General features: G+C 39.1%; 1 protein-coding gene across 1 annotated transcript in view; it reads left to right on the top strand.

Annotated features, from left to right (window-relative positions):
* The window catches only part of LOC103594322 (contactin-associated protein-like 5), a 113,754-nt gene extending 104,976 nt beyond the window's left edge, over positions 1 to 8,778 (top strand). Inside the window, exons 6-7 of the mRNA XM_008577539.1 lie at positions 5,328 to 5,399; positions 8,577 to 8,778. Coding sequence (XP_008575761.1) covers positions 5,328 to 5,399; positions 8,577 to 8,773 — 269 coding nt within the window. The 3' untranslated portion in view covers positions 8,774 to 8,778. The remainder of the gene's footprint in view (positions 1 to 5,327; positions 5,400 to 8,576) is intronic.
* The last annotated feature ends 9,503 nt before the right edge of the window (positions 8,779 to 18,281 follow it).

The raw sequence follows: 18,281 nt of genomic DNA, 5'->3' as shown, positions 1-18,281 counted from the left end.
GTATCCTTGTCATACACCATATGAAATAATCAGCTTGAAATGTATTAAAGCCTTAAATGTATGACCTGAAACCATAAAATTCCTGAAAGAACACAGGGAAAAAGCTCCTTGACAGTGTATCCTTGTCATACACCATATGAAATAATCAGCTTGAAATGTATTAAAGCCTTAAATGTAAGACCTGAAACCATAAAATTCCTGAAAGAACACAGGGAAAAAGCTCCTTGACAGTGGTCTTGGCAATAATTTTTTGGATGACATCAAAGTACAGGCAACAAAAGCAAAAATGAACAAGTGGTACTACATCGAACTAAAAACTGCACAGTGAAGAAGACAGTCAACAAAATAAAAAGGCAACCTAGGAATGGGAGAAAATATTTACAAAGCATATGGGGCTAATATACAGAACATATAAGGAACTCACACAACTTAATAGCAAAAAACAGATTACCCAATTAAAAAATAAGCAAAGGACCTGAATAGACCTTTTTTCAAAGAAAATCTCAAAGCTGCCAACAGGTACATGAAAAGGTGCTCAACACTGCTAATCATCAAGGAAATGAAAATCAAAGCCATAAGAGATATCACCTCATACCTGTTAAGGATGGCTATTATCAAAAAGACAAGAGATAAAGAGTGTTGCTGAGTATGTGCAAAAAAGGGAGCCTTTGTATATACTGCTGTGGAAATGCAAATTGGCACAGCCATTATGGAAAACAGTATGGAGATTTCTCAAAAAAATAAAATAAATAAAACTAGAATCCCACTTCTGGGTATGTATCTGAAGGAAATAAAATCAGCCTTTCTTAAATATAGGAAAATCCCACAGGGCCATTATTCATATGTCTTCTCTTGCCTTATTGCTCTCTAAAGTACCTTTTCTACCTTTCCTTAGTCACCATCATTCTGGGTGTCTTAAAATGTATACGAAATTTGTTTTAATTAGATATGATACAGCGACAGACATGGAGAGAGACAAATGCCTTTAAAAGAGGAGTGTATTTCTTATGGTTCTTAACAAGGGGGACATGCTATATCACTCAGAGCCATATGGGGAAGTACAGAGTCTGTCAGGAGGCAGAAGGAATGAAGGGAGGAGTGGGCGAGGCAGGGTAGGCAAGCTGGAGCAAGTTCAGTATTGAATAGTTTGAATAATCTTTGCTATAGGGATGTTCTGTAGTTGTCCAACACCTGGCCCTAAAGTGATTTAGGGCAGGAGAAATATTGGCTCAGTGGGTGCACGTTTGACAAAGGAGTTTGTTGGGGATATTGGCTTTGGAATGATTGGTTTGTATATAAAAAGCATGCTTGCAGGCAAGTTCTTCACTATGTCTAGGAATTAGCTAGCCCTGGAGGGGCTATCTCTCCCTGGCCAGCAAGGTCTCCAAGATGTTCACACATAATAAACCTGGGTTAAACCTGAGGCATCAAAACATATCAACAGATTGACATAATATAGATAGAAAAAGTAATAATAATATAGTTTTCATTCAGATTATGCTTTGACATGGTTTTTATATGGGTAAGGGGTTATTGCCATATTTTTCTGGGAAGCTTTTCCTAAATGCACGGGATACGTGTTTTGTTCAGATTTTACTGCTAATACTGCTATGTAATGTGGGATCTACAAGTAGTGGTGGTGAGAAGGCTAGATCCGAGATTTTTTATAAAACTTTCAGGTTACTATGGTGTTGTCCTACCCTCTGCTCATCCCCCAACACACACTAGTAACAACGATAGTAGGTGTTGAAAGACCATTGTTACAAAAGTGCTTGGGTGATTTTCTCTTGAAGCCACAATTATGTCAACAGTGATGGGTAATAGGTGGTTGATGTGATGATAGGAAGATAAAAGGTGGGGCATTTTTTTTTTTTATTATTGCATGTGTCAAAGAAATTTTTTTTTCTTGAGAACTGTGTTCAGAAATTTGCATTCTGTGTTATATGGCAGGACCCTTAGCCAAGACCCTTACCCCAGGATCCTCAGTGCCAAAGCAGCAAAACTTTGTAAAAAACTAATGTGTGCTTTGAAACTTTTTGTAATTTAAGTAGGATATTTAAGTATTTCCGCCTATCTTCTCTTCCAGGAATGGACTGGATATACTTTACTGCCTTAGGTTTTATCATTTTTATTTTAAAAACCATTTGGAGGTAGGGGTCTTGCACATGGTTGTTGTGTTTCCCTTTTGCCTCATTCACCACACATCTTTTAAGCTGTCATAACTTCCACAGTTAGTGCAGACACAAAAAAAACCAAGACACTTTCAAAGTCCCTAAATTCAGAAAACTGAAAATATGGTGGAAGATCATGGTTCAGGGAATTAGGGGATGACACTGAATGCCTGACATCATATCGTAATGCAGTGTGAGTAATGCTGCAACAGAGGTATGAACAGAGTTTCGGGTAGTATGGAACCGAGAGAAAAGAGCAAATAATTCTTTTTGGATGAACTCATGATAGATTTATAAAGAATCTGGTTGTGTGCAATGGCCTAGGGAGGAGGGTTTTTAGCATTTGGAAGGCAGAATACCTGTACAAGGGAAATACTCACAGGTAAGTTGAGTTGTGAATTTCTGGTCGCGTTTAGCATATTTAGTAATCAGGGAAGATGCCTCATGGGTAAATCATCAGTTGCAGGTATAGAAGTTTAACATATTTCAAAAGTGGAAATGAAATATTATATATATATATATATATAATATATATATAGAAGAATATTACAGATAGGCAGGTAGGTAAGTAGATAGATATGTATGTAAGCTGAATCATTCTTTTTATGGGGGGGATTACAACTAAAAGATGGCTCTAAATTTGTTCAAGACAATTTAGACATGCTGTGAAGAGTGGAACCACTATTGCAATAAATGAATAACTACCCTGAGGGTTACTTTGCAGACGGTTTTTAACACGCCTGGACATAGACTTGGTAATTCTTTACTTTTGTAGTCATGTTACTGAAGGTGTTATTTTATCAGATCTGAAGTGTTGTTAAATAGTGGAGATTTAGAATTAATAAACTGAATTAATCTATATTAATGTATCATCAGCAAAATATGCTAAGAATGGAGAAATCTGGGCTAAAATCAAGGCTTCATTGGTTTATAGTACTAAAAGTAGTACATGGACTAAATAAGGGAGAAACTAATGTAAGCTGGAGTAAGAAAAAAGCTGTGATTTGAACCTGATGGATGGTTCAGATTTCAATATTTATAAAGAAGCAGGGGTGATGCCAGGAAGGAGGATTAACACAGTGATAGACAAGAACAGCAAGCTTTTGAGGACAGTGAGATGTAGGAGATCTAACAGCTAAGTGGTTAGTTTCCCTCCTTCCTTTCTACATCCCTGCCTTCTGCCTGTCTTCTACCATCCCCCTTCCCACTCTCCATTTCCTCTCCTCTTCTGACTTATCATTTTCCACCTTCCCTTTGCCTGCTCTCCCTCTGTCTCACACACACCCCATCATCACCATCACCCACACAGTCATCGATTGATGGCATATGTATATATGTCTACATATGTACACATACATACGTGCATGTGTGCTATCTAAGCTTGCAAAGATGATTAATAGTATTTTCAAGTTCCAATCCCCAGTTCTTTCCACCAAACCCATCCTATCAATGCCACCAATCCAGAACACTTGTCCCATGGCCAGCCCCTTCTTTAACTACAATGTAATGTCCTTCCTATTTGACTGCATCAGCTCCAGTTGCATGAATCATAGGGGAAAAAAACCCTGAATACACCACAAACAGCTTAACCCACAATGCTCAGTTCACTCAATCATATAGAAATACTCCACTTCTTTAACTACAATGTAATGTCCTTCCTATTTGACTGCATCAGCTCCAGTTGCATGAATCCTAGGGGAAAAAAACCCTGAATACACCACAAACAGCTTAACCCACAATGCTCAGTTCACTCAATCATATAGAAATACTCCCAATATCTTTCATGTGTGTCTATACATGGCAATGTGGCAAGTGCTGCAGTACATGATATGTAAGACTTGGTCTTTTCCTTCTGGGCTTTGATGCTATGTGCATGTTCACACATGTGTGCATGTGTATGTAATAATAAGCAAAATTACAATAAGAAGCAAGATTTATTGAGCACTTACATTGCATCAGGCACTGTTCTATAAACATTAACCTGTATAATTTTTATAAAACCTTACAAGGTAGAGACTCTATTTTTCCATTGTACAGATGAGACAATTTAAATGACATGTGAAAACTGTATTGATATCATGAAGTAGGGCATTAAGAATTACCAAATAATTTACTAATTATGAGCAAAGAAAGGGGATTGAGTTCTGCTGCTGCCTGCTTGTCACCTATCTTGGTATTTTCCCAGAAGAAGTGAGGTAAAATAGAAAAAGCAGCTGGATAGCTTTGGTCTGAATTCTCAGCCCTGTGAATGAGCTGTAGGACTTTGGACAAATTATTTATTTTATGGCTTCAGTCTAGTTTCCTTATCTGTCAAGGGGGAAAAAATAATACTTTTGTTGTAGTCATTTCCCTAGAATTAAGTGATACAACATTAATAATGTCGTGCCATTACAACAATAATAATGATAGTGGCAATTTATTAAGTATGTAGTAGCCACCAGGTCCTGAAAATTTAATACGCATTATGTACATACATATAGGCATCATTACCCCCTTTTAATACATATGCAAATTGATATTTAAAAGTAGATTTGGCTTAGCGTCACCAGACCAACAAACGTCAGAACAAGGATTCAGATCCAGATCTGTGTTCCTTTAAACTTGATTCTTTTTTCTTATATGATATGTGGTAATATACATATAGTACATAGGTGCCACATATGTTAATGCACATGTAGTACCATCCATCTCTTATCAGTGAGATTGCTTGGGGGTGCTGTAATTCTTTAGGGCTTTCATCCTTCACTCTCGAAAGGCTCAGAATCCTCTTGCAGCTGAAGAAAATGCTCAAGCAGAGAGGCACGTGTGCTTGAGGGAAGAAGACATTGTCATGCACAGGAACTGTCTAGCCAAGGAACAGGGGACCTCAGGGGCAGATTGAGGGCATATAGACAGTGTACCACCATCATCTGGTTCAACCCCTTATCCTGCATGTTGCCTGTAAATTAACTTGAGCATGAAACTATGGGTTGAAGGCAGTGTATTTCAAATGTTTTTTTTGTTTGTGTATCTTTGGGCTCCATGCAACATGCTAACTTACAAGAATTTGAGAGCACCTGGCGTAATCCACAGGTGTGTCATCTCATCTCCACATTGTAGACCTCCTGACAGTGCTTTAAGAGAGGAATGAAGTCTTATGTTTCTGACTCCTTTCAGATCCCTTTGGGAAGACGGATGAGCGGGAACCACTCACCAATGCAGTTCGAAGTGATTCAGCGGTCATTGGAGGTAAACCATGCATTATTGCTGAAAGCAAAAAGACGCAAATGATCCTCTCCTTGGTAAAAATTTATCTGAAGCCTTCATTAATATGGCCATACAGCACCCAGAACCCTACATTACAGTAGTTCCCCCTTTCCCATGGTTTCTCTTTCCACAATTTCAGTTACCCATCATGAACCATGGCCCAAAAATATTAAATTAAAAATTCCAGAAATGATTCACAATTTTAAAATTACATTCCATTTTGAGTAACAAGATGAAATCTTGCACTATCCCTCTCCTTCCCATCCGAGATATGTATTATCCCTTTGTCCAGTGTATCCACACTGTGTATCTACCCACCCAGTAGTCATTAGTAGACGGTCATTTAGGAGCCATCTCAGTTATCACATTGGAAAAATATGATATCTGGAGGAATCATTACTATCCAGAGTTTTCAGGGTCTTGCAACATATTCCCAGCAGATGAGGGGGTCTACTATATCTGTAAGACTGTGAGACTTTTTATGAATCATCATGTGTGCTGAGTGATCAAAGGCACCGTCTCCCCCAGCGCAGCAGCTCTGCAGATTCATTCCGCCTCTGATTCATCAGGCAGCTGAGCTCTGAGTCAACATCTGGAGCATTTCCTTACAGACAGGCAGCCTGCATCCTGTTCATCTCATCCAGTTGTCACTTTTCCTAAAGCACAAACAAAGCAGACCAATAAAATACATATTGGGAAGAAGCCACATTGGGGCAGGACAGATGGGTGAAGCCGCAGTCCTGTCAGTTTTCTCTACCAAGTGATTTGGGCTAGATCTAATGAGCAGGGTGAAGCCCACGGGACTATAGTTACAAATCCAGCAGCACATATGGTTACAGATGCAGATGTTGTCTGCTCTGCCGTGAGCTCAACTCCCCACCCCCTCCCTTGCTTTCCATTTTCTCACTACCTGTTGGTCTCACCCCTTTTTTCTGCCTCAGCGTGGCTGTTGCCTGCTGTAGCTTGATTTTTCTATCTGGGTCTTACAACACAGAATGAGTCCCAAGCCTTGTTTAATGTAAGATGCTTGCGAGAGACAGAATTCATTTCCATCCAAGAACCATACCCCTATCTGGTACCTTCATCCCTGCCTTCTGTCAGCCTAGATAAACTGAGCCACATCACGTGGAACTCTCCTTTTAAAAGTTAGTATCCATTCATTTAACTTGTATTTAATGAGCCCATCTATGGGTCAGGCCCTGTGCCAAATTGAGGCTTATGGGGATGAAAGACATGGATGTTGTCTGCATAGAACTCACAGCCTGGCTGGGGAGGAGACAAGTAAACAAGCCATACAACCAGTGAATACTTTTCTGAGGAAGGAAGTACAAATGGCAATGGAAGCCCAGGGGAGCACTGTTGCAGTAAGATCGTAAGGAAGAAAGATCATGACCTTCCCTTAAGGACGTTCTGAAAATGTCTGACCTGAATTTCTGCTTCAGAGAAGTGGGTCCAACTCGGTTTGTTTGTTTGTTTGTTTGTTTGGCATCAAGAAATGTGGGGGGAAATGTTGTGCCTATTTCTCGTCCTACAATTTTCCATTTGACAAGTGGAGAAAAGACTTTTGTGAACTGCTGACTTTTCCCACCCATTTACATGCTCTGTGAATCTCTCAAAGAGTAGTTCCTGGAGGTTTGCACAGCCTTTAACTCTGAATATCCCATGCATTGAAGGAGTAGAAACCAGTTCCCTATTTCATCTCCTAAAGCTCACTCATGGGAAGCACTCACTGCCTACCAGTATATTTATAGGTTTGTTAACTTAAGTGGTTTTACTCTGCTTTGTTCTAAAATAGCCGGTGAATATGCCACATAATGATTCAAGGGCCGACCCCGTGGCTCACTCAGGAGAGTGCGGTGCTGGGAACACAGGGGCGCTCCTGCTGCGGGTTCGGATCCTATATAAGGATGGCCGGTGCTCTCACTGGCTGAACACAGTGTGGGCCACACCAAGCCAAGGGTTACGATCCCCTTACTGGTCACAAAAACCAAACAAACAAACAAACAAAGATTCAAAATATATGTTTGTGTGTGTGTGTATAAATAAGAAATCTTAATCACAGCCATAGCTCTACAAACATTTGGTGGAAGATATGCAATCCATATATTTAATTTTCAAATATCTACACTTGTGCAAATCATAATGCAGTCTGTTCCACAATAACTTCCTAAAATAGACATTTCTTTCCATATCTACTCTCCTTAGAAAGAAAAAACAGAACAGCAGAATGTACAATATATTAGGAATTAATAACCTTTGATTATCATAAATATTTACAAATACTTTAGTGCTAAAAAGCCTACATTTATGTACAGACACATTCTCCCCACTTCCACATTTTTACCACCCCTTTGCTGATAGTGCCTTTTATGTCCCAGTATGCTTCCTGACAAAAATAGTGGCGAGACCTTAGGGTCATCCAGGACAACTTGCAAAACAGAACCAGTAAAATTACATACAATCAAAATGAGAGGGGATCTGACAGGACTTTGAAGAAGTTTGCCATCTCTATGAACCCTGAGTTTTTCAAGGGCAGAGGCATCCCATCTGTGTGCTAACCTGTGTCTGGTGGGGTGCAGAGCAGTGTAGGAATGCCATAAAGTTTTGGTAAGCATATTATTATTAATGAAATGTCTTTTTTTTTTTTTTAGCAAAACATATAATATGAAACAAATTTACAACAAGGGAGCATGCATCGGGATGTGAGATATTTAAGTATTGTTTTCTAGGATGCTAAAGTATTTCTAAAATATTTACTTGCAAGGTAACAAGGCAATGTGCTAATTACAAATGACACATTCTTTAAAGCAGACCTTAAAAAAAATTACTAAGAAATTCTTTTCTAGTCCAAAACCATATTTATAAGATGACATTTTTAGTCCATTAAACAAACCCAACTGTGATTTAAACTGGCTTTCTCTCAGCTGGTCTGAAAGAAGGTTTTATAGTAATTGAAGATGAGGGTATTTCAGCAGGTCTTTAATTTCAGGACATGTGGCTGAGTTTTGTGTGTGTGTGTGTGTGTGTGTGTGTGTGTGTGTGTGTGTGTGTGTGTGTTTTCCCCCTCCTAAGTGCCTCCCTTGTCTAGACTGAATCATCTCTCTTGAGCTGATGATCTGTGACAATTTTCTTCTTTCTTCCCTTCCCCTTTCTCTACAGGAGTAATAGCAGTGGTGATATTTATCATCTTCTGTATCATTGGCATCATGACCCGGTTCCTTTACCAGCATAAGCAGTCACAACGCAGTAGCCAGATGAAGGAGAAGGAATATCCTGAAAATTTGGACAGTTCCTTCAGAAATGATATTGACTTGCAAAACACAGTCAGCGAGTGTAAACGGGAATATTTCATCTGAAAAACTGCAGGGTTGCCTAATACTCTTTTTTGTTGTTCGTTTTTTTCTCTCTTTGTCTTCTCTCTCCAGTCTTTTAATTTTGGTCATTCTCTTTCTCTTTTTCATTTGCCATTTCTTTTTTGGAACAAACCTGCACCCACCACAACCTTGATCCCCTTGACCTAGCCCAGGAGAACAGGCAGCTATGACCACTGCCTTTTTCTCTGACAAACCAATCATGGTGAAAAATGACCACACAGGAGACTGCCTTTACTGTTGTAGACAAGGAAGAGACACATGTGCACACATGCGTATTCAGTTCTGTCTTTCCAGTTTCTCAAACACTTTGTTCAGTTTTGAGCCATTCAGTCTTACAGGTTTACTTTGAACCTGAGCTCTGTGACTTAGGCATATAATAGTCATGCGTGACAAGCTCTTCCACCTCAAGTCCATTTGTACCAGGGAACCCAGGGCAGAGAGAGAATATCCTAGAGGCCTGGTTTGCTTCAGTAGCATTTGAAAAGGAACAAGAGAGGTGCATTTTGCATTAGTTTGATTTTCTTACCACAGGAACCCTCTTACCCTAACTCATCCCCCTTTCTCACTATGACTCTTATCCCCTGGGTATTTTCAAATATAGAATTGCTGATAGTAGCGAGCAATTACTTTTGTCCTTTCTGACCACTTTCTCCTGGGGCTGACACTTTAGAGCAGCGCACAATAGCATAAACCTAGCAAAAGCATGGAAATAGTAGCTTGAAAGTATTTTCAAATATAGAATTGCTGATAGTAGCGAGCAATTACTTTTGTCCTTTCTGACCACTGTCTCCTGGGGCTGACACTTTAGAGCAGCGCACAATAGCATAAACCTAGCAAAAGCATGGAAATAGTAGCTTGAAGCTAGGAGGTAAAAAGAAAGCTGCTAGAAAGTAGATGTTCCATAACTTCAAAAATACCTCCTCCAATTTTGTAAGAAATGTTATTTAGGTATTCCTTGGATTATTATATTGAAGTAAAAATACATATATATATACACACATAAAGAAATGTTATTTAGGTATTCCTTGGATTATTATATTGAAGTAAAAATACATATATATATATACACACATAATATATATATATATATATATATAAGTTGCAGCAGCATAAAAAATTCAAGTAAAAGTCTCAAATAGTACCTGGTTCAATGCAAAAGCTTAAACCATCTTAACTCAGCTTTAAAACAAAAACAAAAATGAAGACAAAACAAAAAAGTAAATTAAAACTGAATGAAAGAAGAGAAATACCAGACTTCTTCCCTTCCATCCACTCACTAAAGACCTGGTGAAGAAAGTGAGTTGAGTTTGCAGGTTTCACATTTTAGAACAGACATAATGAATCCATTCTGTCCACTATACAGTTGATTTCAGAGGAGCTCTTGGGTTCTGCAGCACATCCCATTTTCAAATCTGCCACACACTGTGTGTATAAATCCCCTGTACCACAACACACACACCTCTTCACAGGCTTGAACTCCCAGATGAGGTGGTTACAAAATCACAGGCACTCCTTCAAGCAGGTGTCTTGAGCTCATCTATAAGGTGGTGGTAGAATCCTGATGATTTTGCTGTAGCGATATTCCTAACTCTGTGCCCCGAGCCATCCTGGAGAAAAAGGTAAATGGAAAATAACACAAAACAATGTACATGTCCTAGGATACTGGAAATGCCAATATAATGATCCACAGATCTGGAAAGTACTTGTGGATTCTCTTTACAAGGAAGATTCAATTTGGAAAACAATTACCACATCTCTGTCTGCCGGCTTTGATGGTTAACAGACATTCCATCTTGTTGTTAGTGTGCTTCCTGCCTCTGGTTACTTAGCATCTCCTGCGTGAGGAGGCTCACTCGGAGGATCTTATTAGCTTCATCCCATTTCAAGTCCACAGCTTTTCCTTCAGTTTCGGAGACTGAGGGGTAAGGATTTAGTTGTAACCGTATTTCTCAACTTTAAATGTAGTTACAAATACACATTCTCTCCTTAAAATGTTCCATGGATTTTTATTTAATCACTTCATCATCTCCATTGTGTGTGTGTGTGTGTATGCTTTTTAAAGTAAATTTATTTTAAAGTGATTCTAACAAGGATACCTTTCTTTTTCTTTTAGCTTTAGTAAGATGTGTGATTCTTTAATATGATGAAAGATCTTTAAATACTGATTCCTCCTGCCCTTTCATCTCCTTTTTCTGATTTTCACTTTTGAATTTTATATTTGCATAGATAGGCTGTGTAAATCAGCCTTTTGCTTGGCTACATATTCCTTTGTCCCCTGAAATAAAAGTCACCATGAAGTGTAGCGGGTTTAGCCTCAAGCATCTCCAATAATGAAATGGAAAGGAAAGGGGAGGTGTGAGTAATAAAGCTGGAACTCTTCATTATTCAAGTCTCTGTGAAGCGAGGATCTATATTCTGCTGACATAGCGCTGACAGACGAAACAGAGGACTAGCAAAGGCCAATTCAGAGCATTTGATTTTCTCGTCCACTCATATGTGTTTGTAGATTTTCCTGTAGATTAAGAATTTGTGAAGCTCCATCCTTATCCTACCTGTACTACAAAACCTCCTGGCATCCTCCCACATGTGCAGACCAGCTGTACACGTACACTATGTCCCGCAGACCTAAAAATGGATGCCAAGCCAATGCAATCTGCACATCACTCATAAGCAGTCTCAGGGCTAAATCAGTCTGTATTATAGCTAAATCTCAAGGGCAGAGGCAGAATTATTTTTACAGGGTTGGATTATTTCATAACTCCAGAGAACACTCTAACTTTTCCTAGATGCATATAAAATGCAAGCAAGCTATACCCTCCAAAGCATAACACTATTTACAGTTAGAAATAAGTGCTAACTCTACCTATCTCTCCTTGGTAGTAGCAAGATCCACCTACTTTTATGCAATTGTTTGATTGTGTGAGTGTTTCCATCCTTGAACAATTATAATCTAAAACTATTCTTTGAAAGCATTTGAATCCCTCCTTAACCACCTTTTTTTGCTTCCTGACTTCATGCTCTGGCCAACTGGACCACCATAATCTCCTTCACTTTAAGCCTCAGTCTTTGGTAACTGCTGTTTACAAAAAGATTTTATGGAATATGGTCACTTTGCAGTGAAACAAAAAATAGTTTTGCAATTTCAAATTCTAAGGAGGCTGCTTCATTGATATTATTTTCACCAAACAAATGTATTTATATAAGCAACCATATATATTTGCTTATCCTAAAATATGTATAACACTCAATGCATCATCTGTTGTGTGTGCAGGCTAGATTGCCAGGGTTTCTATGAGAATTTGTGTAGAGAAATAGACATTTGTCATTTCTCTAGATATATTTTTATGAATAGCTTAGCCTCTTCTATTCACTCTCAACTGTACATAGAAAATTTATTTTAAGGATCTTGGGACTGATTTTTTAAAACAATTTTGTTCTCTTTAGTAATTGAAGAGGTGGCATTAACCTGACTTCTACCTTTTGTCAGAGCCATGCTCACCACAGGGTAGCAGAAGCAGGATGAAAACAAAAGGGATTGTTCTCTTCTTTTTCTATTCATTCATGAAGTATTTATTGAATGCCCAGCACTCCAGATGTTATGCTAGGCATTGGTGTACAAATATAAAATACACCTTGTTCTTGATCTTGGGGAGCTCAAAGTCTAGCCGGGGAAGCATATGTTGTTCTAACTGGGGTATATATAAAGTGCTATACACCGCCGTGTGAAGGTCCTGCACAAATACTTCTATAAAGCGCTTGCTAGAGATGGAAAGAAACTGATAAATTTCTGATAAATATTTATAATTTTGTTTCTTGTTTATCACTTCCACCTTCAATAAGATGCTTTGTTACCCCTCCTCAAAGCGAACACCTATCTGTGCATGTAGATTTCTGTAGAAGGAGATGGATTGACGTTTTAGGGACATCAAGAAATAGTTTCTGCCTCTGCCATACTTTGGGGGAGGCTGAATTCTCTACACTCTTAATTCTGATAGGGGGACTCTAAGAGTCTTCCTTTCTAGTAGTTAGACTTACGCAAAGACTCGGGATTCTATAGCAACCTCCACTCCTGCTTCCCTTCTTGTCTATTCCCAGTTCTCTTACTGCTGTCTGTTTGTGACCTATTGCATGCCATTGCTCTTCCAGACAATCCTGAGGTTGGCTTTGTTGTTGTCCAGCTCTTCCTGAAACCCTCCTTTGTCCTGATGAACCGTTTTGACGCTACTCAGGAAAATCTCTGAGAGCTCAATAACGTCTATCTTTGCATAAATAATTGACTAAAAAGTGTTGTCTCTCTAAGTGAGGTCTCTTCTCTATGCCCTGGGTGAAATTTTCCAATCCTGAAGGTCATACATGCCCCTGTCTGCAGAATATTAATTCAGTTAGAGGAGCCACACTGGGAGGTACAAAGAGACCATATTCTTCAAGATATCTAGGGAGATAAGAATCAGGACTGTTGAATTTTTTCTTAGAAAAGTCCTTGACAGTTTGTCCACCAGCTGCCCTGGCATCCTTTGAAGTTCCCCTTCACCACAATCCACCTAAAACTTATTATGGTAGCACCAGCCTCCCAAGAGGCTTCTGAGACACTTGTGTATTTCTGCCACTCACTCTCCCTTCATCTATAGGTTTGGACATACTTAGTCCTCAATCGTCCCACAGGTCATGTGAAGACTAAATAAATAAACAGGCTTACTGTTTCCCCAGATGGCAAAGGCAGTTAATGGAAGAAGGTGCAAGCAAACTCAAAACTTTCAGAATTCTTGCAGGATAATTGAGTGCTATTTCGTGTCTCTCATGCAGTTTGAACATGTTTTCTTTAAAAGACACATCATGTAATTGAATTACTTCCATGCACTGTTCTTGGGTTTTTCCTAACCTCTATTCTCATCCCTTGCCCACATTTTGACTTGTTAAGCCATCTGGCTTGTAGATTTTGGTCACCCCTAATTCTCATCTCTGCATTCACAAATTTCAAATAGTCGAACCACCTAAAGGGGAAAAAGTGCAACACACACACACACACACACACACACACTTTGTAAAAATAGGGCTGTTATACAAGCATTCTCCAGGAAAACTTAGATACATATCTGTTTGGTAGGGAGAGAAACATTTCCCTTTTGTGTTGATTATTTGAATCCTCATATAAGGTTTTAATAATTAACTGTTTTGCTATTTTTGAGTGTTTGGTTTTTTTTCTCTTATTTTGCACTGAGGTACTCTGAGGAAGAACAGAAAAGCACATTTTCTAGTGAACTATTGTACTTTGTAAGCTAGTTGTCTGTCTTTTATAATGTTTATAGTCTACAGTGTGGCTGAGCAGACATGAGCAGGGTGAAGGCAAAATGTGTACCGGTGTGTCAACCACACCTGCTGGGGACAGGTCCAGAAGGAAACAGGGCTCGGCAGCAGCTGGTGGTCGTGTGAAGTGAAGAAGGGCACTGCTTCCAACACCAATCCATGGCGGCGCTCTTCCCACTTTCCCGGCTCCTAACTCAGGAGTCTCTTTAATGCATTTGGATCACTGTCTCACACATTAAGGGAAGAGGCAATATCATGGGCTTTGCATGAGTAATTCTTTACTCACCTTTGCATGACATTTTTGACCCTTCTCAGCTCTAGTTCAATCACATCTTTTTTCAAGTTTCTATTTCACTAGGATTCTCCCAGGGTGCTTTAGATCTATTACCACAATTATGTGACCTGTCCAGGTTAAGCACCCAGATATAGCTTTAAAGAAAAGAAACTTTCAGAAAGCTCCCCTAGGTCCACTATCTTGAATCAGAGCCCCTGTGAGTGAAAGTCCTGAGATCCTGGAATCAGTGTAACGGTCTTTCTTTTCTCTCTGTTGATGCTGCCACCCACGGGCATGCCATAATGATGAGAGGTATGTTACTCCCCATCCCTGACAGTACATACTGCCAGAGACCCACCATCTAACACTATCTGGGAAGACAGTTTTCTTCAATCCTCCCCAACAGCACAGGAAAACCCTTAACAAAATATCAGGACAACGTAGAAATAGTTCTAGGCCATGACCAAAGGTGAATTAGATTGTATTAGTCATTATAGCCTGGTCTTATTTTCATTAGCGGCACATTCCCACATGCATCAGATACCAGCAGTAGCCTCAGAGGGCATGTAAAGGGCTCTGGGTATGCACCAGGAGCATTGCATCACCCTGCAGACCCTTTGAAAGGCCTCCCCACAGGTAGTCACTTCCAGTGCAATTTGAAGAGATAATGTCAATGAGCATCTGCCTAGTCGTACTCTCCCAGAGACAACCCCATCCCAATAATCTTACATGAAATATTCACAGTCTCTTCTCGTTGAATGGCAGTATCAACCTGTGTAACCTTGTCCTGCCTTAAATACTCTTTCAAAAAGTACCAAAACTTGTTCAAAGCAGCATAGTCTTATTGTGAGAGGGACTATGCATATAGTGAGGACCAAGACCAAGAATTTTCTCCTTCTGAATCTGGCAGTTGACAGGCCTTCTTATATCCTGTGCTGTCTTGAGCTTACTCTTTCCTTAGAGAACTCATATATGGCAGGAAGGCAGCCACATGTAAAGAAGTATGCATAGCCATATTTCAATAAAACTTTATTTACAAAAAACAGGCAACAGGGCAGATTTGGTTTATGGGTTTCAGTCTGCTAATCCCTAAGAGCATTGCAATGTCCATTTCATACAGGAATTGGGAATGTAGTCTTCCTCTGGCTTGCAGGAGCCTTCCTGTCTGAGGAATGAGAAAGAACATGGAGATTACTTTTAATAAGTAAGTAATAAAATGCAAAACGACCTCTCCCCCAAAATACACACAAGTCAGACTTTTTGTTATGGTAAAAGCACAAAGCAAGTCATCTCCCCCATTGATCTGCAGGATTCTAACTTTTCCTTTTGATCTTCTGATTTCTGTTGCTCACACAGAATCCCAAGTGATGTTGCCTCATTCCAAGTCAGTTTTGTAGACCATGTAACATGTCTTAATACACTGTATGGGGAAAAATAAAAGTTAGCCTTAGATTTCTTTGTTTTCTATGGTTATCGTTGTACAGAAGAAAGACTTAAACTGTAAATAATGTATATTTAATAAAGAGAGAATTTTGTATGATTTTGTGTGGAAGACAAATGTGCCTTGCTGTGTTTTATTGAGTTAATGAAGAATCAAACAATTAATCCCTGTGTTCCCATTCTCATTCTCTAGACCATTAACTCCCAGAAAACATGACCCATGCAGTTGCTACAGAAACACAAAACTCCCACTCCCTGGGTTTATTGATTTCAACATGGCTAAAAGTGCTGTCTTGGGCTCACTCATCGCTCAGCAGAGTTAGCTGGACTGCATGGCTGGCTTGAATGTGCACAACAGCAAGCTCATTGATTTGGTAAAAAGTCAAGTTCCAGGTTCTGGAGCCATCGTGGTTTCAGGTGCCCACATAAAGCCAGTAGCCTCTCCTAAACCCTCATCAGTGCCGCCTCATAGCAGGCACATTTCTTATCTCACCTTGCCTGCATTTCCTTTTTGCAGAGGATCTTAACCCCACTGGGACTTTATGTGTTTGAGAGACTAAACATAGATTGCTATGAAATAGAACATACTACATGTCATGTTTGTTAAGATTTCTACCAATGCGGCAGTCAGTGAACACATAGAAATTGAAAACTGACAGGACTTTAAGCAGGAGAGTGAAAATATCAGATTTACTATTTAAAAAACAGCTCACTGCTTAATGGATAATGAACTATAGGGGAACAGGAGGAGAGGAGGAGAGAACAGTTTGGGGCCATTTCAGAAGCCTGGGGGAGGGTGGTGGTGGCTTGGGCTATGGCTGTATAGCAAAGATAATAACAGTAGCTGGGTCTAGAAAGAACCAAAAGGGCTTGCTAATGTCCTGGAAAGAAAGTGTAAGGGGTAGAAAGGAATCGAGAAAGACTGTTTTTTTTTTTTTTTTGGTTTATGCAGTGAATACACAGGAGCAGAGATTTTATTTTATTTGGGGGAATAGTGGATATGAATTGAGAAGGGTAGAAAATGAGTTTTGTTTGGGATTTTGATAAGTTTGAGATTCCAACTACTCATCAAGAATAGATGTTTAGTTCGGATCTGGGTTTATGTTTGCAGTTCAGCAGTGAGGTCTTATCTGGAGAGACACTGAGAGGTGTATGTGCATAAGTATATGTACATGTATATATATATGCATGTATAGGTATATACATGTATGTGCATATGTGTATATGATTATGTGTGGGTGTGTATGTAAAAGAGACACACACACGTACACACACACACACTTGTTGAGATCATCTAGGGCATGACTATAGCTAGAAAACAGAGCTGAGAAAAATGGTCTTTTATGAGAAGAGAAGCCAGACAGTGGAGCTTGAAAGCATCCACTGAGGAATGAAGAAAACTAGGTAAGTAAGTTGAAGCCCTGATAACAAAGTGTTTCATCAAGGGGAAGTGGAGAGTCATTAAATGTTACTGAGAAGCTACGTCAGATGAGAATGGAAAAACGCCATTGGCTTTAGCAAGATCAAGGACTGATGATCCTTTTTAGAACCCCTTAGTGAAAAAGTGGGGAGGGAATACAATTTGGAGTCCACCAAAGGATGAAGAAGATAGGGGACAGTGTGGAATCAGTCTCAAGCCATATAATAGGGTAGAGATGCCTGAATATTGGAGCCAGGCAAATCAGGGTGCAAATCCCATAAAATTCCATTCCATAATTTTGTGACTTAAATTAACCACTGTAATCCTTAGACATTTCAGATGAAAATTGGGAAACAAAACAAACAGAAAAACAAATAAACAAAAAACCCATTACAGATGGTGAGAATTAAATGAAATAATTCATAAAAACCATTCAGCAGAGGGCCTGGTAGGTGGGGCCCTTTATAGTGCTATGTGTCAGTACTTATTTCTTTACCATTTTCTGATTTATAGAAAACAATGACACACTTCACACAGAATTATATAAAGTGAGGCATAGGAAAAGCAGTCATGTTTTGTTCAGCATGGGGGCTCAATAGTCATTTGCAAGCAAACTGGGCTAGAAATGGGTCTTGGATTCTGGTTCTGGCTCTGTCATCAATTACCTTGAATAAATCATTTGCAGATGATTTATGGAGTGCTTGAGATGTCCCCTTTAATAAAAGGTCATGATTCTAAATCATGAAACAAATCAATTAACTTAAAAAAAAATTGCAGTATTTTTTGATTTCAAAAAAATTGACCTTACAGGCTTTTGGCCAGTCGTGGCTTCAAATTCCAACACTTCTAATTAGTAACTGAGGGACAGTAAGTAAATAAATGCCTTCTTATCTCTGAGGTTCAATTCTTCATTCACTCAAAAAAATTTTAAGTAATAGTCATGTGCTCAATAAAAATACTAGTTTCCCTCTCTTCTTTATCATGAACTTGATTCTAGTCATGTAACATAATCAGGCAGTAAAATGAAATCCCCTTTTCATATTTGTATTGGT

The sequence above is a fragment of the Galeopterus variegatus genome, unplaced genomic scaffold (assembly GCF_000696425.1).
Source record: "Galeopterus variegatus unplaced genomic scaffold, G_variegatus-3.0.2 Scaffold1530, whole genome shotgun sequence".
Taxonomy (NCBI): Eukaryota; Metazoa; Chordata; class Mammalia; order Dermoptera; family Cynocephalidae; genus Galeopterus; species Galeopterus variegatus.
Note: the sequence above shows the minus strand (reverse complement) of the source record. Positions and strands in the feature narration are given on the sequence as shown.